Genomic DNA, 25,489 nt, shown 5'->3' on the forward strand with positions numbered 1-25,489 from the left:
CCAATCCCGTCAGGCAGATTGCCGAACAAAGAGAACCCTAGGAGCCGGCCGTGTCCTGTCCGCCATGGACGAGGCGCAGGAGATCCTCCTGAGCTCTCTCAGCAGCTCCGGGGTCTCCCTCCCCGCCGGCGTCTCTTCCATCAAAGATCTCGGCCCGGACGCCCTCGTCTCCATCTGCTCTCAATCCCTCCGCCTCCTTGACGACGATGAATCGTCCCCGTCCTTCCCCACCTCCCTTCCCGAGTCCACCGCGGAGCGCTTCAAGATATGTGCCGACGTCGCCTCTGCCGTCAAATCCCTGGGATACCGAGGCGATCTCAGCTTCCACCAGGTTATCGACCTTCTTTCCAAGATCTTTTTTTTTTCCATACCAAGCAAAAGTTCTTTGCTATTCCTGAAAACATGTTATATATCTCGATTCGAAAACACCCAATTCATTGAATCATGTTGCCCAGAGATGGTCACCCAAGAGGGGGGTGAATTGGGTGTTTTAAAACTTTTTGCCTAATTAAAAATAAAACACACAAATGTATGAACTAAAGTAAAGATAGAGGTATGAGAACAATCAATCGCAAACACAAGGTTTTATAGTGGTTCGGAGCTTCCACTGCTCCTACATCCACTCCCCAAAGCACCTTTGGGAATTTCCACTATAATCCAAGATTACAGTCCGGTAGTTTTGCGAGTGCACTACCCAACTCGTTGTTTTACACCGGGCTAACAACGAACCCTATAACCCCCAATTTCACCTAGGCTTGGGACGCCTTTCCCTTGTTCCAAGTCCCTTGACTGGAACAAGCACAATATTGAAAAAGTTTTACAAGGATTTAAAAGCTCTCAAGAAGCAAATAAAACAGTGAGAAATAATAGAACCCGGAAGAACCCTTTTAGCCGTTGGAAGCGTGAGAAATGGTGGTTCTTCCGATGTGGATCGCGTTGACTTGAATGTGAGCTTTGAATGCCTAGCGGAAGAGAGTAGTTGAGCACGAAATCACTTGGGAAGCTTGAAGGCACTTGATTTCTTCACTTGAATGCACTAACTCCCTTGAACCTCTTTTTCTTTCTTCTCTCTTGAATAATCTTGTGTTGGGTTGGTGAGAAGTTGTTGGAAAGCACTTAAGAGCTCCCTTTTATAGCCCAAAAAGCAAATATAGCCGTTAGAGATAAAGTTAAGGGAGTTTGAAATTCAAACCAAACCTGAAAAAGTTGTCAGTCGCGTCCCAGGCGCTTCGGAGACGTCTCCGCTTCAACGCGAGACGTCTCGGCTGTAAGATTTTACTTTTGACGTTGTTTGGGGTCGACTCGGCGCTTTACGGGGATGACTCCGATGATGAACGGTTTGAATCCTTGTTTTTCTATTTTTCTGAGAGGGTCGCCTCGGCACTTTACGGGGACGTCTCGGCTTGTTTGCGCTTTTTGCATGGGGACGACTCCGCCGTTATATCTCCGAAAAACAAGTCTTCTGGAATTCTCTGAGAGAGTCGACTCCGCTCTTTCAGGGGACGTCTCCGCTGCCTTATCACCGAAAAAGACATCCTCTGGAATACCCTGAGAGAGTCGACTCCGCACTCTCTGGGGACGACTTGGAAACTCAGCTTTTACTTGCGGGGACGACTCCGCGTACTGTGGAGACGGCTCGCGCGCATCTCTTGAAATCGGCCTTTCTGCCGCCACTGAGAGAGTCGACTCCGCTTCTGAGAGAGTCGACTCCGACCCTGCGAGACGCCTCGCCAGGTGCCGGGGACGTCTCCAAACGTGCCAGTTCTTCCTGTTTGTGCCAGAGACGTCTCTGGAACAAACCGGAGACGTCTCGGCTGTCCCTGATCTGTTTTCTTCATCTCAAAAATTCTTCAATAAATTCATAAAAATTATGGGAACTTGCCTAGACATTTCTTAACAATATTCTTAATTAAACACATGAAATCCTCAAGTAAATTGTTAAGATAAATGGAATTATACTCTAGTGTTTTGTATTCATCAAAATCCATTAGGGGGTCAACAATCTCCCCCTTTTTGATGATGACAAAACACTGAGTATATGCAAAATTCGAAATTTAAACATATACACAGTATTTGATCAGATGTACAAGTATAATGTTTTGATTAGAGCTAGATACAGTGTGCATAATTCAAAGTAGTCAATTTTCAGTTCTATCCTTATGCATAAGATTGATCTTAATAGCTCTTAAGCAATTTTAGCATATCAACTGAATTTGAATCAAGTTAAAATGAAATATTGATGCTAAAGATAATTGAAAGCTAAGTTCTTTTTGACTCCCCCTTTCTTTTCCAGAAGGGCAATTATCTTAAAGCCAATATTCTTCAATTTTATCTTTTCTAATTCAACTTTAAGTATGAGTGTAAATTTTGCATTTCATATTCAGGTTCTACTCCATATATAAGTTCTATATATCTACTCCCCCTTTTTGTCATCAACAATGAAGGGGACAAATTATACGTATGTACTTAAAGCACAATTCCTAGGGGAATTCAGCATATTACAATGAACCACTCAAGGATATTCAAGTTATGCTCCCTCTGTCTATTGTTTTATTAATGAATTCAGAATTCATTTCACTCCCCCTTTGATATTCAGGTTGTGCTCCCCCTTAGGGTATGTTATGAGATTTTTATGGCACATCACAGAATCACATACACAGAATTAGAAATATACACAAGGTTTCAAAAGGAATTGTATGACATTCATATATCATTGTAAACATTTGAAGTCATTACAAAGTTAAAAGAGGAGATCATTACAAGTATTCATTTCTAATACAAAAAGTGTTTCAAAATGAGCCTAGGGTTTACAAAAGGAAGAACCCTAGATGTCTACAAAGTGTCCCTCATCGGCGACGTTGCTCATAAATCCTGGCAGCTGCATCTATAAATGCATTAATGGAATCTAGCAGTGTTCTGAACTGTTCTCCCTGGGACTGATGGAAGGCTGCCACTAGTGCTTCAAATTCAATGCTTGCCCTTTCAATTCTTCCTCTAAGTTGGGCAGCCACGGTGCCCACATTGCCTCCAGGGCTTGTCAACTCTTGAAGACCATCTGAAATGTTCCTCAAGCTGTCTTGTAGCTCAATTGATCTGAAGGTTTGGGTGGTACTCACACTAACTAGTTCTTGCGCTGTCGCTTCTATCTGAGTTCTGATTTTCTTCAACTCTTGTAGAAGCCCTTCATGTGAGGCTCTGATGGGGGCCAACTCAGTAGAGATCATCGATCTCATTTCCTCCCTCATTTGCTGGCATATCACAGATGCTAAAGTGCGCATCTGTTCTTCTGATAGGGAGAAGGGCCTAGTGACTATAGGAGGAGGTGGCATAGAGGTGGAAGGTCCAGCTGAGCTGGAGGGTATATCAGGGAAGTCCATGTGGCTGAGTGGAGGAGAGTGGTGGTCAGGCTCCTGATGTGGGATCTCAGGGTCTAAGGTTTGAGCTTTTCTTTTTGGTACCTTAACCCATGACCCATCTACCTTGTGAAACTCCATTCTACGCATTGTGCTCTCATTATATTAGTCGGTGTTTCTCAAGGGTTTTGCAGGTTCATTTTCTGGAATGTGAACCTTAAAATGTTTGAATACTAGGGTAAAGATCATCCCATAGGGTATGCTAAACCTAGAATACCTATGACATATAGCAATGTAGTTCAACATAAGTCTAGGGAGGTTTAGGGGAATCCCTAGTAGGATGTGGTGCATGATAACTAGGTCTCGCTCCGAAACAAAATCGAAGCGACCGGTTTTTGGAAACAAGACCCGGTTGACAATACTCAAAAGTAGTCTCATTTCGGCATTTAGGTCTTGTGAGTTAACTACATCAAGAGGGCCGCAGTCCTCTCTCCCTAATAGTAGGTTTAGGGCTATTTCCCTTTGGGGATGTGAGGTCGGAGCCTCACCGTCTTTAGGGATTTGCAACACGCTAGAAAGGATATCCTCGTTAATCTCTACCAACGTCCCCCGGACATGTGCAGTGTACCCTAAGTCCCCTAAGGCCATATTACTAAACATCTCTCTAACTAGGCCGGGGTAGGTCGATGTATTGAGGGTACAAAGGTATTCCCACCCTTGGGCACGGAGTTTCTCTCCAATAGAAAACCCCTCACTATCTAAAAAATGGAAATCTATGTACCTACCGGTGGTTACTGTGCGATTCGCACAGGAAATGGTCGTGGTTGGCGGAGCAACCGGAGGGGACGGCGCGGATGGCTCTTCCCTCCGTTCCTCACCGTCGGTTGCTACCCTAGGACGCCTCCCACCGGTTCGTCTAGCCCTCTTAGGTGCCATGGATGCTAGGGTTTGTGATGGAGAGCAAATGGAGGCTAGGGTTTGTGGTGGAGAGCAAATGGAGGCTAGGGTTTTTGTTTTTGTCGGGGATGGAAGAGAATAGCTCGGGTCGGCTCGAGCTGTTTCACCTATTTAAAAACCCTCGTTCGGTCCCCGAGACGTCTCCGCGACTGATGCAAGACGTCTCGCCGGGGGGACGTCTCTGCGATTTGCCAGAGACGTCTCCGGCACTGAAAAATTTCAGACTAATTTCTATCTTTTCCCAATTTATTTTACTCAATCACACTAATCAACATGATTTCTTTTGGTGAATACAGAGTGAGTTTGTTTGTGATCCTCCCCCTTAATAATACATCCTATAAAAGTTTGATAATGATTTTTTGAATTATTAACATTGAAATGAGGAATGTTTGACCAAATTTCGAATATCTATGAAATAGGCTCTGAAAATATCTCCATGAAGAGTCCAAGGGAGGGTAACCATCCTCCGGAAAGTCGAACAATTCGTCATTTAACTTAGATAGATTCATGCTTTCACTTATGTTGACCTTGAGGTGGATTACTAGTTTGAGTAGCAAAGCATTGCAATGCAAGTTCAATTTAATTGCTAGGATCATACAAGCTCAATGCATTCCTTAAGAAGTTGAACCTATCTTTACAAAGGGGCTTTGTAAAGATATCGGCCAATTGATTTTCAGTACATACATACTCAATCATCACATCATTTTTCAGCACATGATCCCTAATGAAGTGATGCCTAATCTCTATATGTTTTTGAGTGTTGGACAGGATTTTTTGTTAAATTAATTGCACTTGTATTATCACATTTAATTGGTATATTGTCCATTTTGATACCGAAGTCTTCAAGTTGTTGCTTAATCCATAGAACTTGGGCACAACAGCTTCCAGCTGCAATGTACTCAGCCTCAGCTGTGGATAAGGCAACTGAATTCTGTTTCTTGCTAAACCAAGAAACCATATTAGCACCCAAGAATAGACATGTGCCACTTGTGCTTTTTCTGTCGAGTTTGCACCCGGCAAAATCAGCATCGGAATAAGCAATTAAATTTATGTCAGATTGTTTAGAATACCATAAGCCTACATTAGATGTCCCTACTAGATATCTAAAAATTCTTTTAACAGCTTGCAAGTGTGATTCCCTAGGACATGCTTGGTATCTAGCACACATACAAACACTGAATAATATATCTGGTCTACTAGCAGTAAGGTAAAGTAAAGAGCCTATCATACCTCTGTACAATTTGCAGTCTATACTTTTACCTTTTTCATCTTTGTCAAGCTTGCAACTTGAGCCCATGGGTGTGCTGATTTCCTTTGCATCCTTCATCTTGAATTTTTCCAACATCTCCTTGATATATTTGGACTAACTGATGAAGATGCCTTCCTCTGATTGTTTTATTTGTAGCCCAAGGAAGAAGTTGAGCTCACCCATCATGCTCATTTCAAATTCTCCATGCATAAGCTTGGCAAACTCTTGACAAAGACTATCATTAGTAGCACCAAAAATTATATCATCCACATAAATTTGCACAAGCAATAAGTCATTTCCTTTTCTTTTAATGAAGAGGGTTTTGTCTACATTTCCTCTTTTAAATTTATTTTCAATTAGGAAATTACTTAATCTTTCATACCATGCCCTAGGGGCTTGCTTAAGTCCATATAATGCTTTATACAATTTAAAAACATAATCTGGATGTAAGTGGTTCTCAAAACCTGGAGGTTGTCCTACATAAACTTCCTCCATTATATAACCATTTAAAAAGACACTTTTTACATCCATTTGATAGAGTTTGAAATCCATAAAGCATGCATATGCCAAAAGTAGTCTAATAGCCTCTAATCTAGCAACAGGAGCAAAAGTTTCATCAAAGTCTATTCCTTCCTCCTGATTATATCCTTTGGCCACTAGCCTAGCTTTGTTTCTTATTACTATTCCATCTTCATCTAGTTTATTTCTATATACCCATTTGGTGCCTATAATTGAAACATTAGGGGGTCTTTTCATTAGAGTCCAAACTTCATTTCTTTCAAATTGGTTTAATTCCTCTTGCATAGCATTCATCCAATTATCATCTTTTTCAGCTTCTTCTAGTGATTTAGGCTCGATTTGTGAAACGAATGCAAGATAATTACTAGTGTTTCTTAAAGAGGATCTAGTTCTTATTCCTTGTGAAGGATCACCAAGGATTAGATCCCTTGGATGACCATGTGCATACCTCCATTCCTTAGGAAGATCTTGATTTCTCGATGGAGGTTGATCTTCTTCATCTTGCTGAATTGTATCTTCTTTGATCTCATCCTCATGTTGTTTGTCTTGTATGGAGAATTCCTTCATTCGATCTTCAAGTATACCTGCATCACCATCTTCTTCTTTTCTAGAAGAATCTCCATTAGCTTCATCAAAAACAACATGAATGGATTCTTCAACAACGAGAGTTCTCTTGTTGAAGACCCTGTATGCTCTACTAGATGAGGAATAACCTAAGAAGATCCCCTCATCTGATTTAGCACTAAATTTACTTAGATTGTCCTTTCCATTGTTTAAAATAAAGCATCGACAACCGAAAACATGAAAATAGCTTATATTTGGTTTCTTACTTTTTATCAACTCATAAGGTGTTTTCTTTAAGATGGATCTAACTAAAGCACGGTTTAAAATATGACATGAAGTATTTATTGCTTCAGCCCAAAAGTACTTTGGTAAATCCGATTCGCACAACATGGTACGAGCCATATCTGCTAGTGTGCGATTCTTCCTTTCTACCATCCCGTTTTGTTGGGGTGTCCTAGTTGCCGAGAAATTGTGATTGATACCATTTTCTTCACAAAATTTTTCAAAATACTGATTTTCAAACTCGGTACCATGATCACTCCTAATTGCTTTTAGTTTAAGATTGAGTTCATTCGAAACCCTATTATGAAACTTGATAAAAACGGAAAAGGACTCATCTTTGTGTGCAAGAAATGAAACCCATGTAAAACGTGAAAAATCATCAATAATTACAAGACCAAATTTCTTACCCCCTAGACTAGCAGTTCTAGTGGGTCCAAATAAATCCATGTGAATTAGTTCTAAGGGTTTTGATGTTGAGACTATGTTTTTAGACTTGAAAGAGCTTCTCGTTTGTTTTCCTAATTGACATGCAGCACAAATTTTGTTCTTTTCAAAATCTATTTTTGGTAGTCCTTTGACTAGATCTTTTGTAATCAATTTAGAGATTAAATCCATGCTAGCATGCCCTAACCTACGATGCCATAACCAACTAGTCTCATTGACTTTGGGATCCATGGCTACAAGACATTGGCCATCCTTCATGGTGAGATCATCAAGATCTACCATGTAAACATTTCCATGCCTATGTCCTGTAAGTATGATCTCATTGTCAACTGGACTACTAATTATGCAAAGTGAAGATTCAAATGACACTTTAAAGCCCTTGTCACAAAATTGACTTATACTTAATAAATTATGTTTGAGTCCATTAACTAACAATACATTGTCAATAAATGAGGAGGGTGATATCGAGATTTTACCAACACCAATGATTTGACCTTTAGCATTGTCTCCAAATGTGACTACTCCTTCTTTTGATTTTAAAGTGACGAAGAGACTCTTGTCACCGGTCATATGCCTTGAGCAACCACTATCAAGATACCACATTCTCTTTTTATTCCCGGCTGCAAGGCATACCTGCAAAATGATCATGTGAAGCTCTTAGGTACCCAAGTTTTCTTGGGTCCTTCGTGGTTAGTGTAGTTGGTTCCCTTAGGCACCCATACTTTAGTTATGTTTTTAGCTTTTACAAATGTACTCTTGTTAGTTTGGATCTTTCTTTGAATACAAGAGTAGGCTTTATGTCCACTTTTTCCACAATGAAAGCATGTAGGTTTTTCAGTTTTGACATCTTTTGCTTTCACAAAGAAATTCTTTAGATACTTTTGTTGCTTGTTAGTTTTATATCCTAATCCGGCTTTATTAAAAACAGCTCTTTGATTTGAAAGAATAAGATTTAATTTTTCAGAGCTTTGTGTAAATTTTTCAACAATTGGTTTGTACTTATGTACCTCATTCTTAAGATCCAAATTTTCTTTAACTAGTTCTTCCTTATCCTTTTTAAGGGATTCAACATTTTGTGCAAGTGAGGTATTATTATTGAGTAGAGATTTAACTTTTAGATTCAATTCCTTAATTAGTGTTTTTGCCGTTTCATTTTCAATGCTAAGTTTTGAATTTTTATTTTCTAGATCAATGGTGTTAACATTTTCAACGCTCTCTTTCTCAATCAATAGTTTTTTAATATCATCCTTTAGTTTTTGATTGGAGGCCTTTAGTTCTTTATTCTTTGCTCCTAACATACTACAATCACTCATAAGTTCTTGAAAAGCTTCATATAATTCTTCTAAAGTAAAATTTATAGTTGAGTTTTGACATACCTCGTCGTTTTCAAATGCCATGAAGCACAAATTTGCGGTCTCTTCCTTCTCTTCCTCGGAGGAGGATGTGTCACTATCGTCCCACGTTGCCTTCAACACCTTCTTCTTCTTCTTTCCAAAGTGCTTCTTTTGTTGAGGGCATTCGGAACGAATGTGTCCCGGTCTCTTGCAATCATAGCATATGATTGGGTCTCTTTCTTTTTCCTTTTCTTTTTCCCAATCATTTCTCCCTCCAAATTTCTTTCTTGGGAAGGGTTTCTTTCTTCTCATGAATTTCTTAAACTTCCTTACTATTAAACCCAAGTCCTCATCTTCGCTTTCTTCTTCACTCTCACTACTTTCTTCTTCACACACACTCGAAGTAGCCTTGAGTGCAATTGTCTTCTTCTTTGGCAACTCTTCTTCATGTTGCTTCATTGTGAGCTCATGCGTCATCAATGAGCCCAATAGTTGTTCTAGTCCCAAAGTGTTGAGATCTTTGGCTTCTATGATCGTCGTGACCTTTGCTTCTCATGCTTTCGGCAAAAACCTGAGAATTTTACTCACAAGTTCCGGATTAGTATAGGATTTACCCAAACTCTTTAGACCATTAATTATATCGGTGAAGCGTGTAAACATGCATGTGATGGTTTCATTGGGTTCCATCTTAAACAACTCATATTTGTGAACTAGAATGTTCACTTTAGACTCTTTGACTTGATTTGTACCCTCGTGGGTAACTTCAAGCCTATCCCATATTTCCTTGGCGGAACTACAGGTGGAGACTCTATTGAACTCATTTACATCTAGAGCACAGAATAATGAGTTCATGGCTCTAGAATTGAGTTGAACCATCTTACTGTCATTCTCATCCCAATCCTCCTCAGGTTTGGGAACTTGAATGCCATTAACCATGTGAGATGGTTCGTGTGGTCCCTTGATTATGACCCTCCACAAGGCATAATCTTGTGCTTGAATAAAAATCCTCATTCTAGTCTTCCAATAGGTATAATTTGTCCCATTGAATAGTGGAGGTCTATTGGTTGCCTGCCCCTCAGCAGGAATATTGTTAAAGGGTGTTGCCATCTAGATCTTTGGCTAAGACGTTAGGTCTTTCAAGAAATACACAGAGCACCCGCTCTGATACCACTTGTTGCCCAGAGATGGTCACCCAAGAGGGGGGTGAATTGGGTGTTTTAAAACTTTTTGCCTAATTAAAAATAAAACACACAAATGTATGAACTAAAGTAAAGATAGAGGTATGAGAACAATCAATCGCAAACACAAGGTTTTATAGTGGTTCGGAGCTTCCACTGCTCCTACATCCACTCCCCAAAGCACCTTTGGGAATTTCCACTATAATCCAAGATTACAGTCCGGTAGTTTTGCGAGTGCACTACCCAACTCGTTGTTTTACACCGGGCTAACAACGAACCCTATAACCCCCAATTTCACCTAGGCTTGGGACGCCTTTCTCTTGTTCCAAGTCCCTTGACTGGAACAAGCACAATATTGAAAAAGTTTTACAAGGATTTAAAAGCTCTCAAGAAGCAAATAAAACAGTGAGAAATAATAGAACCCGGAAGAACCCTTTTAGCCGTTGGAAGCGTGGGAAATGGTGGTTCTTCCGATGTGGATCGCGTTGGCTTGAATGTGAGCTTTGAATGCCTAGCGGAAGAGAGTAGTTGAGCACGAAATCACTTGGGAAGCTTGAAGGCACTTGATTTCTTCACTTGAATGCACTAACTCCCTTGAACCTCTTTTTCTTTTTTCTCTCTTGAATGATCTTGTGTTGGGTTGGTGAGAAGTTGTTGGAAAGCACTTATGAGCTCCCTTTTATAGCCCAAAAAGCAAATATAGCCGTTAGAGATAAAGTTAAGGGAGTTTGAAATTCAAACCAAACCTGAAAAAGTTGTCAGTCGCGTCCCAGGCGCTTCGGAGACGTCTCCGCTTCAACGCGAGACGTCTCGGCTGTAAGATTTTACTTTTGACGTTGTTTGGGGTCGACTCGGCGCTTTACGGGGACGACTCCGATGATGAACGGTTTGAATCCTTGTTTTTCTGTTTTTCTGAGAGGGTCGCCTCGGCACTTTACGGGGACGTCTCGGCTTGTTTGCGCTTTTTGCATGGGGACGACTCCGCTGCCTTGGGGACGACTCCGCCGTTATATCTCCGAAAAACAAGTCTTCTGGAATTCTCTGAGAGAGTCGACTCCGCTCTTTCAGGGGACGTCTCCGCTGCCTTATCACCGAAAAAGACATCCTCTGGAATACCCTGAGAGAGTCGACTCTGCACTCTCTGGGGACGACTCGGAAACTCAGCTTTTACTTGCGGGGACGACTCCGCGTACTGTGGAGACGGCTCGCGCGCATCTCTTGAAATCGGCCTTTCTGCCGCCACTGAGAGAGTCGACTCCGCTTCTGAGAGAGTCGACTCCGACCCTGCGAGACGCCTCGCCAGGTGCCGGGGACGTCTCCAAACGTGCCAGTTCTTCCTGTTTGTGCCAGAGACGTCTCTGGAACAAACCGGAGACGTCTCGGCTGTCCCTGATCTGTTTTCTTCATCTCAAAAATTCTTCAATAAATTCATAAAAATTATGGGAACTTGCCTAGACATTTCTTAACAATATTCTTAATTAAACACATGAAATCCTCAAGTAAATTGTTAAGATAAATGGAATTATACTCTAGTGTTTTGTATTCATCAAAATCCATTAGGGGGTCAACAAATCGCTTCAGTCAACAAGAATAGAATAAAAAGGCGAAGAATTTATGACCCGATAATCATCAGCTATTCACCAAACAGTAAAGCAATCTTATATTTCTTTAGACCTCGAAGAGATCCATTGCTCTATTTACCAATGCTTCTATCATAATATGTGAAATATAAGAGGCGGATAATGTAGAAATTTTGGTGATAGCTTCTATTATCTAATTACGTACTGTTATAATGGGGAGCAGGGATTGATAATTTTGAGTGGAATATAGAAGGAAAATCTGGAAATCAGGATACTGAATTCTTCTTTGGTGTATGATGATGCAAATTTGGGGCTTTCAGGGATTTTTTGTGTTGTGCTTAGCTTTCTGTGGTAGCCTGCATAAAATTCATGGTCATTGATATTTGATGCAGACCAGTCCAAAGGCTAAGGTTTGTCCTGTAAGATTGATTTATAATAACTGGAAAACACTTGTTACCTCACAATCTTTACATGGAAGGCCTGCAAAGAATATATTGTTGATCTGAGATGGTTTAGCACTTTTTACAGTACTGGTCTGCCAGAAGGTTAACAGGTTGTATCAAGGCAAAAAATCTATTTGCAAAAGACATAGGTGTTGTAAGTCTAAGTTTTATTGCCAATGTTCAGATCTGCACTAGTTACTTGGCAAACAAGTCAGCAAAGATCGTGTTTCAAGAGTACAAAGTTGCAAGTTCTTACACTTTAATAATTTTTACCTTAATGCAATGTGGTTAATTCCTCGATCTATTAAATGCTACTAATAAAATTGATCCAACGTGTTTTAGGCACATGTAGGGTTACCAACAGCCTGGCTGCAGTTTTGTCTTTTCTTCTTTCCTGAAGTTTGGATTTCTTCTACTCCCAACATGGTCATTATGCTTCTTATATACCACTTATTCTCAAAATTGTAAAAAAATCTGTCTCAGAAGAATATTTCAATCATATGACCGTGATACTTTCAGAATCTGATTTGCACTTGCAAATCACTTTTGCTGCTTGTTATTTCTGAAGCTTGGATCAAATCACATCAGGAATAATCTGCCGATCATTCTTCCAACTACATTCATTTATAGGGTTACACTTCTTACGCTATACACCAGCTAATTCTTAACCATACCATATGAAATTTACTGGCATAATCATTAAACTACTACAAGGCTAAATGAGACTCTACTTGGAGAAAAATTATCATCTAATATACATTTCATTTTAATGCCTTATATGCTTATCAATATTATCTTGTTCTCTTTATTGATTCTACTGATCCTGCCACCATTCTTAGAAGCATTTTTTCCTTTGTTGATTCTGGCAGTTCCTGTATCCTTCTTATGATGACTCATACAAGTTGGTAAGATTTTTGGTGGAGAGGCTATCTGGATCATCTGAAGGTAGAAGAGCCAGAGAAAATACAGCAACCAAATCTGCTTTGAGTAGTGGTGAAATTACTGGTGACATCCATAATGATACATTAGAGAAGCTTAAAGAAAAGGAGGACAAGGTGAGGGAGAGTCAAAGTAAAGATAATTTTCTTTGCGAAAGAAGATCTTGGGGGGAATCAAATAAAGGCATTGCAGAGCCAGCTGAGACGGTTGCTGAGGAGGTATACTCTGATGTGTTGCTTGACACTAATGCAGTTCCAGGGCAGTCAGGTGGGTCAGCTGAGACTGGAACACTCTATTCTGAGCGCATAGAATCCAGTGATATCAAGAGCCATTGCAGCAAGGAAGGTGTTGAAGATGCTCCTGAAAAATCTATGAACTCTGAGAAAGAATTATGTGTTGATGGAGAAGATATGACCCAAACAGACAAGTATATTGCTGAACTTGAACGAAAATTAGCTTCTCTGCAGGAGCAATTATCCAAGGTAAACCATATAAAAAAATTGATATCCTTCCTATTGATCAAGTAACTGCAATTCAACAACTGGTTATTTTATATGATTTCATGCCGCTTTTCTGATGTATTTATATTTTCTATGACTAGTCAATGCACAGCTATTAACTTGTATCATTAAACAAAAGTTTGTATGATATGGAAGATAACTGTTCATTGGATTCTTTAGAGTAAGAGGTGCAAGTAATTTCCAATGCTGAAGGGCGATCTTTCTTTTCATGTAAAGTTGTCTGACAAACCTCTTTCTTTTCATGTAAATTGTCTGACAAACCTCTTACTAACATTAGTGCGCATTGCCTGATTTCTTCTGACTTGTTGTTCCATTTATGAATATCTTTAGTTGTTAATCCAAAGACTCAGTTTTTATTTTTTTATTTTTCCACTGGTCTCTGAAATATAGCTGCTGGGCTAGCAATTTGTTCCATGATGCACTTCTTCTTGCTTGATGGCATACATCATTCAGGTTGCATGCTTTGGGCAAATATACATTCCAAACTTCTCATTGTTTGGTTTACATAAACCTAGATTGATATTTAGCATTGATTTTCTTTTGAAGGTTTGATGCTTTATGGTGCCTTTTGTCTTAATGAAGTATATCGTTTCTTTTAAATATAGAAAACATGCTGACTCTACTGGTTTCCTTGTCTTCTGTGTAATGCAGTTAAGGAATGAATCTGACAGCTTGAAAAATCAAGAAGATATGATGACGGAGGCAAAACAGGTGAAGGCCTTGGAAGTTCAGAGCCTTGAAAGTGAGCATGAGCTCCTAAAAGCAGTTATGGATATGGCATTAGATGAACAACATTCTGTTGGCTTCTATATTGAAATGCTAAATGGATGAGTAGAAGCAAAAAGGCAGAGTCTTATGAAATTGGAATCACAGTGGTAGGACATTGTGGTATATCTCTAGTTCATCTTTATTTATCTGTTCATTCATTCATTCATTTATTGTGCATTGAACAGATGTAGAAACATAATGTGTGAAAGCATTGTATAGTCGCTATTCTAATATGATGGAGCCTATTTCTTTCTGTCATTCTAACGTTAGCATGGTTTTGCATGTCTAAGATCAAGAACTATCATAAGATTTTTTAATGTATGTCATGGATTGAAGTTTCATTCGTTCCATACAATCTCTATAATATATCCCATGCTAATAGCTTATTTGCATATTTGTACATTCATGTTAACTTGTATCATTATGTATTGGCCTGTCTTGGTGCAAGCAACAGGAATTGAAAGAAATGAATACCGACTTACTCATTGATTTTAAACATGTGCCTGATTATACCGAATGATCCTTTTATTTGCAAGATGTTTCTTGGGACCCTCTATTACAATCAGCTTTTTCATCTCTTACCGTATTAACTACAGCTTCATATTTCTAGTTGGCTCCTTCAACACCTGACTTGTAAAGATGCTTTACTCAAACTATGTATTCTAGCTTTATTCTAGCAAATTGACCAATAGAAAAGTTCTAATAGAGAAAATGCACTTTGACTGATGATGAAAACTTATTACATGCACTAAAACTTATAGTAAACAATGTTTTAAATTTGGAGCATGTAAATTTGCTGCAAAAGTCTAGAACAGTTCTTGCAGAAGTTTTTCTTCTAATATAGGTTATTAGATATGACAAAAGAGTATGTAAATTTCAGTAATACACTGAATGAAGTAAGTACAAGTTACCATCTGTTGCAGGAATGATCTCAAGCAAACAGTGGAACAGAGACAGATGAGAGAGGAGCAGTCACTATATGCTGAGAAATCTTCACTGCAAGAAAAACTAATTAAATCGAAAGAAATTGAACAAGAAACAGATGCCACCGTATCTGACATTTGCAAAAGGTAATTTTTTTGATGGAGAGTTTTAAGATATTAAAAAAATTAAAGAATGCTCTGTCAGAATTGCTTATGATGAAATATGTGAAAGAATGGTTTAGATTATTTGTTGAAGTAGATAGTAAATGTAGCAAGCAAATCCAACATCTCATGTATTTTATTAGAAGATGAACTCATAGATGAGCTATTTGTTAGTTAAATCTGTAGAAATGTCATATACTACTGATTTATAAGATAATCTCAGTTCTTTTTTGAAATTTCAATTTACATGTTGCTGCTAGTTGATTATGTGAAGTTTGCTAAGATAATCTCATTTATTTGCCAGTGGATTGTGATTTTCTTTGCTATATCTGATTATCTTCTTGTTCTCAGAGAGGATGAACATGCTAAACTTCTTATGGAGCTTGAGAAACTGCCAAAGATCTCTTCTAGAAAATCCTACATCCAGCGCATAACTGAGATTACGAAGAATAGCTGGAAACAAGATGCTGACACTGAGCGAATAATAAAAGAGACTCGAGAGCTTCAGTTAGAGAGTAATTCCATACAAGAACGCCTTCATAGGACTTATGCCGTGGTTGAAGAAACTGTCTTCAGGTATGATGTTTTGGACCTTGCAGCTTTCACTTGGAAAAGTATATTTTCTTTTATTTCCCAATTAGAAGAAAATGATGTCAATGACTGTTCATGTAAGCTGAAGCCAACTATTATTTTCACAACAGTGACATCTTGCTTTTGGGTTTGACAAGGAGCAAAAGTACCCGGAGGAACGTTCAATTATACCATGTTTTTGGGCTTTTTGCATATATACCCTTAAAAATAAAGGTTATTACATATCTACCCTTAGAAAATAACTATTTCTATATAGAACCGTCCAATAATCCTGTTTTTGCAACAAAGCCCCTCCCATTAGATTTCTTTTTTGTGTGTGGTGTTAGGAAATAGTTGTTTTAAGTGTTAAATGACTATATTACCTCCTGCACTAATATCTTTGAATAGTTTTAGCATTCAATTTGTTGCATAAGAAGTTATATTTTTGCATAAATTTTTCAATGGTATTGATGCAAAATGGTGAAATAGGCATTTCACACTTAAAACAGTTATGTATTAATACCACCAGCCAAAAATCTAAGGGAAGGGACATTGGTGCAAAAACAGGATGAACTAAGAGGCACATATGAAAATAGAGATTTTTTCAAAGGTAAATGTGAGATAACCCATATAGATAGGGGTATATTTGCAAAAAAATTGGGAAAAAGCATTAGTTTTTATTGTTATTATCATGACTCCATAAAATGTCATATGCTGCATCAAATCCATATAATCATGATTTCTAGTCAAGCAGACTCTGTTCATCTACTTGAGATTAGCTTCATGAACCACATATTCTATTCATGATGATTTCTAGTTTACCATCGGGTAACAGCCATGACGTTCATGCAAAACAATGCCCTTGTCCTGTTATTAATGAGCTTGGTTTGCCTTACCGGGTTCTTTGACAAGGAGCAAAAGTACTATGGAGGAACATTCAACCGTACTACATTTTAGGATTTTTGCATATATACCCTTAAAAATATTCATATTTACCCTTAGAAAATAACTATTTCTATATATAGCCATCCAATAATCCTGTTTTTGCAACAAAGCTCCTCCCATTAGATTTCTTTTTTGTGTATGGTGTTAATAAATGGTTGTTTTAAGTGTTAAATGACTATATTACCCTCTTGCACTAATACCTTGAATAGTTTTAGCATTCAATTTGTTTCTTAAGAAGTTATATTTTTGCATAAATCTTTAATGGTATTGATGCAACATGTTGAAATAGGCATTTCACACTTAAAACAGTTATGTATTAATACCACCAGCCAAAAATCTAAGGGAAAGGAACATTGATGCAAAAACATACGAACATAGAGATTTTCTCTAAGGTAAATGTGCGATAGCCGATATTTATTGGGGCATATATGCAAAAATACATTTTCTTTGGAAAAAAAAACATTAGCTTTTATTGTTATTATCATGACCCATAAAATGTCAGATGCTACATCAAATCCATATAATCATGATTTCTAGTCAAGCAGACTCTGTTCATCTACTTGAGATCAGCTTCATGAACCACATATTCTATCTATGATGATTTGTAGTTTACTACCGAGTAACAACTGACATTCATGCAAAACAATGCCCTTGTCCTGTTATAAATGAATTTGGTTTGCCTTGCCTGCACTGAAAAATAAAGGTTCTTTGCCGTAACTTTTTATGCTACCGATACATTACACAGTTTGGTGCTCTTTTTTGAAAAAAAAAGAAGAATGAAATATTAAATTAGCCTTTATCTGCTTACAGCAAAGCATCTTCTGCTGACCAATAACTTCGTATGCAGGAATGCAAAAGATGACCCAGTAAGGCTGCAGGTATATAGGCTTTTAACGAGCATCCACGATAGTTTTGAACAGATTTCAGACAAGCTTCTTGCCGCTGACAGAGCTCGAAGAGAAGCCACCGAGCAAGAGGCCAAACTTACGGCCATTTCTTCCCGTAGTTTAGACATCAGCAAACTCCAAGCAGATCTTGATTCGATTAGGAAGGAAAATGAGTTTCTAGAGCAGCAGCTCTGCCATGAATAATCTGTAAAGTCTTGCATTAAATTTATCTTCTTTTTTTTTTTTTGATCCAGCATTTCTTAGATAATTATTTAGCAAAATTGCTATTTGAAAACAGCAATGGCTCTTCCTTCTCTTGAAGAAAAATGCTATAGCTCACCCACTACTGATCACCACTTGGTTCACTGGGGAATGTGGAGGTCAGTGATTGGCCAAGCATAGGCATGGGCCCGACTAACACTACTCACCCCACCATGTTTGGCACCAATCCCCAACAGCCACATCCAGGGTGAACCGAGCAGCGATCATCAGCCGGTGATCGACGGCAGTACTCCTCGAATTTTCTTCTGTTGTAGCTGTTGGTAGCAGAAACAATTGTACTTATAACTTTGTGAGAACCACCAGTAAGTTTCATTGAGTTAATGAGTTCTCTTAACTCTCTGCAGACTCTTAACTCTCTGCAGACTGTGGATGCCAGCTAAGAAACTTGTGCACATCCTTGCAACAACAGTAGTTACATTAGCAGCATTCAGTTCGACTTTTACCGATGGCTTGGCATTCAATTTACAAGGGAGCTACCATACCTCTTGGAGGTGTCTATGTGGCTGCAGCAGTATATACATATCTATATATTTCAGGATGTTTACATCTGTTGTGTGGTTGGTTGTGCATATGATTTTAAGACTGGTTTAAAGGTATGAAATTATCCATTCTGTCAGGTTCCAGTAGAAATGTTTGTGTTATACCAGATGATGTGGAATGACTGGTTGTGATGGAGTGATTCCCTCTGGCCATCAGCCATTTTAGAGCAAATGGTGTCCTGCAGCTGTGTGTGAAGTGGTTGGCCTAGCTAAAACCGCCAGGAGAGTGTTCGATGCGGACAGAAATGGCCGTGTTGGGCACCCTGACCGGTTTTACTCATGCCCTCCCCACCCAGCTACCCTTCTGAGCTCTGGCTCAGCTACCCTTCTGAGCTCTGGCTCGAGTCCCACGTGTGAGTACGTCACACCTGGCACCACCTCAGTTACTAGTGGTCCAAGAACGGTCATATACCTCATGTCCAAGCAGTGGCTGAAGCCACATTTTAATCGTCGCCGCAGCGACTCGAACTTGGGACTATGAGGTTAGAATCTTCGCCCAGTATCACTAGGCTACCATCTTGGTGGCAACTAAATACCTTTTTAGCACTTTTGCAAAACAATAAACTAAACTTGGACAAGCATGCTTTTCTAAAGCCATTCTACTGGGAAAAATTCAAGAGTTTCTTCCTCTCTCTCTCTCTCTCTCTCTTAATGGCATTGTGATTGTTTGCAGGTTTCTAAATGACAAGCTTTTCTCCGCAGGGGTGAGGGTGTGTTTTTGTTTATGTAGAATTCACTCTCGCGGAGCAAATTCAAGATTTTAATCATTCCTTGCTCCAAAACCTGTCTATGCATGTGTCTGTGTAAAGGTTTTCTTACAGCCGCTTACTTTGACAGCGTCTGTACTTAATGAAGTCACTCCAGTGGGGAAAATTTGAGGGTCTTAACTCTGCCTGTGTGCTTGTGCATGTGTGTAGTTTGAGTGTATTTCCATGTGACATCATGGTCTGTTGATTTTTCTAATAACAATTCATTAGCTTTTTTAAGTAAAATTTTATTCAAAGAGAAATATTCCTGCATATCAATGTTGAGTATTATGAAAATCATATCTAGCTGTTTAACCAACTATGCACATTTGTCTTTTAACTGTATCTTAATTCCTTAACAAATTGTATTCCATCAAACTGATTCAGTCTGTTAATGAGTTCCGTTGAATCTAAATGGGCATTTGATGGCCACCTATGCTAGCATGTGTTTGTATTCATGGTCGTGCATGTATATGTCTGAGGGTGGGTGTGGTGTGTATTCATTTCTGATGTCATTGCATGCACTCACAAAGCTTAACCAAATCTCTCATATACTTCAAGACACCAGGAAGGGCCTGAACACTTTCCATGCTGATAAGACCACCTCATGCCAGCATGGGAAATTCCAGCTGAACAGTTGAATTGGGGTGGAAAGTGCACGCTAAGGCAGTGCAACTAGAAGGATGTCTCGGATACAAGTTGAAAAGAACACAGGACAAGGATAAGGAACTACTCGTTGGCAATGCAAGAAATAAACTTAAGAGAAATTGTCCCGGAGTCATAGACTTGGGATTAGAATATAAATTGGAAGTAGGATCCATATGAATAGTAATGCAAAAATATGCTTGGAATCACGGCAGGTTAAGACACATGTAGGTGCTACATGACCCGGATCAGCGTATAACATTGAGCATACCAATTCAACAAAGAAATCTATACATGATCAGAAAAAGAGGAACACACAATTTGATATGGAAAAAGAAAAGAGGTCTATCCTCCTATTACTTTTTTTGAGCATAAATGATATAATTTTTCTCATCATGCCAGGTCTAATTTGCTTGGTAATTATATATAGATGTGTGCCTAACAAATCTGGCCTCTTAAGAAGTTCACAATGCAATGCTGAATGGATTACAAGCCACCACATAGGCATACAGAGAACCAAGGTCCGAACTCTTATAATGAAAACCATTTAATGTCATTACAATTTAAGGCTACTGATATAAAACCATATGCAACTATTGGTAAATATCTATGTATTTATGTGCATTTATGCATACTGCCGTAGTTACATATATATAGCATCAACAGTTTTTTCCCATTTTTATCAACAGGGCATTTATGATCTGATGGTTAGGATTAAGGCTGCAAATGGATCGAGTTGACCCATGACCCGACCCGCTTAGACCCAACCCGACCCGTTTTGGAGGACTCGTGGGGCCGGGTCGAGTCCTAAAATTGGACTTGTTCCATTTTCCGGGTTGGGTCTGGGTTTACTAAATTCAGACCTGACCCGACCCAAATCTGTAAAATTATATGAGCCCGCGGTCTGTAGCTCGTGAGGATGCAAACACAAGTTTTGAAGCCATAGATAGATTGACCCGAATTTTTTCGGTTGGGTCCGAGTTATACATGGATCCGACCCGACCCGAATGACCCGTTGGATCAAAATTGTAGTGGTAGACCTGACCCGACCTGATCCGTTCTTCTATCGGATCGGGTTTAGGTCCAAAATTAGGACCCGACTAAAAAACCTGGTTGGGTCGGGTTGGGGTCACTCATGATCCGACCCAACCCGACCCATTTGCACCCCTAGTCACAATCTAGGCTATTGTGGTTAGGAACTCTGAAACGAGAGTATAAGATCCATCTATCTCATCTAACACACCATTTGTGCACAAACGCAGGCACATGATTGTAGGGTTGTGTAGGTCATATAAGAAGCATAATTTCATAAGAGGGTATGTTAGAAAACTAGAATCCAAGGTCTATATACAAACTCAAACACAGCAGAATCCTCGTCTGCTTAGAACAGAAACACATGGGCAAGAACAGCATGCACACACACAAGCATGCAAACATGCAAGTACACAAACACAAGATGAAAGCATGCATGTATACACATGCATGTACTTATGTATGTCAATAGATAATACAAAATAAACTTCAATTCAGCAGCAATATGACATAAATGGCTTTGCTATAAATACCCATAACCATTTATTTGTATAATCATATTGCAAGTGGATCTAAATGTTAACACAATTTCTGTATGAAATGTACCTCCATCTTTAGAACTGTTAAAAATACTGCTTTTTGTTAAGGAATCTGTTGGTTTTTCCACTGTGCTTGAGAGTTCTGAATTACTTTTCCCCTGCAGAAGATAACAAGATCATAAGCTTAGAGTACAAACAATGTTGAATTTGAACTGAATGCAGACATAAATATAAGTCTCGAAAAAATTTGATCAATCTCCAGACTTGTTTATGCAAGATAATAAGCATTATCACTTAAAAACACTACATAATGACAACTGTCGGCCAAAGCTTAAAAGATACTTATATAATCACTCACCAATGCATAGTCATATAGGAACTTATAAGAAACAACTATTGGCCCACCATGAATCCCATCTATAATTAGGGAACAGGGACACCAGATGCGCAATAAAAGGTGCCACAGAACTACAACTAACTTTTCTAAAGCTCTACTGCAGTACATTTTTGAGACATGATTCAACTTTTATATTCAAATCCCGCTGCCCTAGGGGAACAACAGAATGTTATAATATTATTAACAACAATATATAGCTTTTAATTAATTATAAAAAAAATCATGAAACATAACTTTTGCAAGCAGGCATTTCCAGGGCTTGAATTGCTAATAATACTTTGCTTCATAGCATAACTGAGACTAATTAATACACCTCAAGTAACTTAAACAGTAAGCTTGATTGTCAACATGATATGCATGAAATGACTATCCTATCAGATCAGAAACCTTCTAATACGCAAGACACCAGTTAGGCCCCAAGTGACACATTTGAACTCTCGTTTACAAAATCCTTAATCTTATTAAAACTTTTGAACCTTACATTAAAAGAAAAAGGCAAGAAATCTTGTGTACACTAAAAGACTTCAAAAAAATATTAAGTGAAACATTAACAAATGATAAATCACGTATATCTTCTTTGGTCTTCCGAATACTGTGCCATACATAGATTTGAACACCCTGACTGCAGCAAAACAACCATCATTAACACTCAACTCATGATCAGTACAGCGTAACGCGTTTCAAAGAGGTTTGGGATATACCAGTAAACAAATAACAAATTCATTATGACTCAATTTTGTTAATTAGAGATAGATGACATTATATATGAATAAACTGGAGCTGGATGTTAATGTTGCGCAATATTTGCATGCTAAGTGAAATAGAAAAAATCATAAGGCCAACAATGATATATGGGATATATATGCATCAAAACGTAAGGCAGACAAGAAGGTGCCACCACAGAGTCACAGTGATTGGACAAACATAAGGTAACACTATTTGTAGGGAATATAAAGTAACATTATTTTATACATAGCTTAACTGATGCTCGACTGATGTGATCAGATTTTTGAAACTTCAAGTTACTGGAATTAATTTTATTTTTCAGCTAAGTTTTTAGTCATCATTTTTCGGTTTTAGCAGGTCTACTGGTTAGAACTTAGAACATCTAATATCAATATCAAGCGCCATATCAATATGCTATATGGCATGAAAAATAACCATGGCTCGTGGGGCATAATTCAGAATTTCAAAATAAAGTAGGGCTTTTAGTTAAGTGTTTTGACTTATTTACTATTTAGGAATCCGTATATGATTAGGAAAAGAGACTGATAGAACATATGAAATGGGGGATTCATAGCCAGCTGTGGAGGAGACTTTTTACCGAAGTCAGCTTATATGAGATATTTTATTTAAAAAGAGGACCACGGGGCTCCCTGTTTTCCTCTTTTCCTTTTGTTCTTACATTCTTCTCTTACTCTCTCCTCTCTTCTACTCTCTTCCAGTCTGGTTTCTATCTTTTATGTGCTCAAGCATCCCCGCAAAACAGCGGAATCTTGTTGTTTAACAGATCTGGGGTCCAAGCTGACTAATAATAGCTGCTGATAGTAGACTTTGAAAATGCACAGAATTTAGATTTGCCTTCAAATCTGAATTTAAAATTCGAGCAGTTTATTGACTAGCAATCCCTCATAATCCTTGGGGTTACATCTTTAAAAGAGCAAATGTCTACCAAATTTACTGTGTGCATTCATGTGCAGAAAATATTAAAAAGTGAGAAAACACTTATGGCCAAAGGCATATGTCATAGGGTCTTAAAAGATGATGATGTATGCCAGCATGGAAGATCAGCCTTGATAGGCATGCATGAGAATACAAAAGGATAACAAGCCTAACACAGAATTCACTGGAGAATGCTCGCAAATTCTTTCAGATTTCTTTCAATCAAGAAGTCAACAATTCATGTAATGTCATATAAGTATATAACAATTAAAGGCAAAAAATAAAAACTAATACTACCAGCTTCATAAAGAAAAGGATTTACAATCAGCAAGATAATAGAAATTTTAAGAATTTTTCTTTTAACTAGGTCTATCACTCCATTTTTGAAAGCCAATTCCAACATTTAAAATGTTCCCCCAATAAAATTTATATAAATTTTGCATATTTAGGACAAAAGAATGAAAACTACAAATGAAGCAATCAATAAAGCCAAAATATACCTTTAAATTATCATCTGGTAACTTGCATGGATTGGAAGATGCCTGGCCAAAGTCCTCATCTTCATCATCCTGTATACATCGGACATAATTTTGTGAACCCTGCAAAAGGTACTTCGTTATTAGCACCTCATGCACCAATCTTAATGCAAAACTTTTTGAAAGTAATAGATTACAGTGACAAAAAAGAAATAAAAGGAATACTCAAATACTAACAGGAAAAGCAATTGATTTGATCAGTTCTTCATCTGCTTTATCTAACTCTTCTGCAATTTTTTGCTCCTGACAAAGCATAGAAAGTTCATGAGAAGACTTAAGAACAAAAAACATTGATTTATACATGAATGTACAACAATTGTTATATAAGCTACACCATCCACATCAAACACTAATCAAGAACACTGCATCAATTGCCAAAGATTTGCTACAAAAATGATAACCTCATTCTTTATCCAGAACCTAACAAAAATTTCACTGATATAAAGCAACATTTCCAGGTAGCAGTCTTGATATGTAGAAAAAAATCTCTGAGTTGATCCTCAAATCTGACTTAAATACTTACAAGTTATGACGAGGCTTGTAGGTTAAGGTTAATAATACTTCTAGAGCCCGCCTTCAAATATCTTGCGTTTACATTGTTTTCTCCTTTTTACCCATAATCTTCACCAATTTTATTTTTAAATTATTTTCTAAATTAATTATTGATGGCCGGTAAGTTGCATGCTCAAAAGAAGTTCACATACTTATCATGAATATATTTAAACCCTCAATATGGAAAATGATTGAAGAAAACTATTTCCCTTTCCCACTTGGTCTACTCTTTTTTTGGGGGAAAACCCTTCTCACTCTTCTAACATACCTGTTGCTGGGGGTCCAAACCGAGAACGATTGGCACAGCGGTGTGAACGGGGTTCCCTTGGAATTACTTCGGTTGCGCTCCACCTTCCGCCGGAAAACCTGCAAGCAAGCCTCGCACCACCACCGGGGTGGTGGGGGCCCTCCGACGATCAAGTTAGGGGAGATCGAAGGAGAAGAAGAGGTAGCAGGTAAGATAATACTCTGGAAAATCTTGCTTACCCTCCCCCTTCCCCCCCCCAGCCGCATATATATCAGGCTGGGAGGTTTTTCTGGGGATTGGTCATCGTGTGGCACGATGGGGTTGCCACTGACATGGTCGTTACAGGGCGTCGTGGGGCAGCGCTGGGTACGGCCATGGCAGGGCGTAGTGGAGCTCCGCTTTGTACGGCTGTTACAGGAGATCGTGGGGCAGCGCCGGATACGGCCGTTGCAGGGAGTAGTGGAGCAGGGGGCCGCGGCGTGCCTCAGGGGAACAGTCTGTTGTTGTCAAGAGATTGCCGACTTGGGGTCGGATTGCTGGATCAAGGGGCACCCGACTCGGGGTCGGGCTGCGGAGCCGAAGATATCCGACCCGAGGTCGGATTGCTGGATCAAGGGGCAGCCGACCCGGGGTCGGGCTGCGGAGCCGAAGATATCCGACCCGAGGTCGGATTGCTGGACCAAGGGGCACCCGA

At 38.9% G+C, this 25,489-nt stretch overlaps 2 protein-coding genes across 6 annotated transcripts in view; one reads left to right on the forward strand and one right to left on the reverse strand.

Annotated features, from left to right (window-relative positions):
• On the forward strand, window positions 1-15,127 carry LOC120108022. Of its 2 annotated transcripts, none has more exons than XM_039121548.1 (3): window positions 1-331; window positions 12,773-14,251; window positions 15,055-15,127. In XM_039121548.1, the coding sequence occupies exons 1-2, from the start codon at window positions 65-67 to the stop codon at window positions 13,367-13,369; spliced, it is 864 nt and encodes a 287-aa protein (XP_038977476.1). In that variant the 5' UTR covers window positions 1-64; the 3' UTR covers window positions 13,370-14,251; window positions 15,055-15,127. The 2 variants fall into 2 exon arrangements, with proteins under 2 accessions (XP_038977476.1, XP_038977477.1); XM_039121549.1 differs by having other exon boundaries at window positions 12,773-14,238.
• The window catches only part of LOC103711358 (splicing factor YJU2-like), a 21,716-nt gene continuing 9,340 nt past the window's right edge, over window positions 13,114-25,489 (reverse strand). Inside the window, exons 5-9 of one of the 4 annotated variants that reach the window (XM_039121545.1) lie at window positions 24,174-24,239; window positions 23,961-24,059; window positions 21,469-21,559; window positions 15,043-15,122; window positions 13,114-13,202 (exon numbers count right to left, since the gene is read on the reverse strand). In XM_039121545.1, the coding sequence (XP_038977473.1) occupies window positions 13,164-13,202; window positions 15,043-15,122; window positions 21,469-21,559; window positions 23,961-24,059; window positions 24,174-24,239 (375 nt within the window). In that variant the 3' untranslated portion in view covers window positions 13,114-13,163. Of the gene's footprint in view, window positions 13,203-15,042; window positions 15,128-17,363; window positions 17,824-21,468; window positions 21,560-23,960; window positions 24,060-24,173; window positions 24,240-25,489 lie in introns of those variants that run through there. The other 3 variants (XM_039121546.1, XM_039121544.1, XM_039121547.1) reach the window with 3 other exon arrangements.

The sequence above is a fragment of the Phoenix dactylifera genome, unplaced genomic scaffold (assembly GCF_009389715.1).
Source record: "Phoenix dactylifera cultivar Barhee BC4 unplaced genomic scaffold, palm_55x_up_171113_PBpolish2nd_filt_p 001128F, whole genome shotgun sequence".
Classification (NCBI taxonomy): domain Eukaryota; kingdom Viridiplantae; phylum Streptophyta; class Magnoliopsida; order Arecales; family Arecaceae; genus Phoenix; species Phoenix dactylifera.

Bases quoted from the DNA above. Each gene is read 5' to 3' on its own strand.
- LOC120108022 (XM_039121548.1), top strand. From the start codon at position 65: ATGGACGAGGCGCAGGAGATCCTCCTGAGCTCTCTCAGCAGCTCCGGG. The intron at 332-12,772 runs GTTATCGACCTT...TGATTCTGGCAG, and splicing joins GCGATCTCAGCTTCCACCAG to TTCCTGTATCCTTCTTATGA.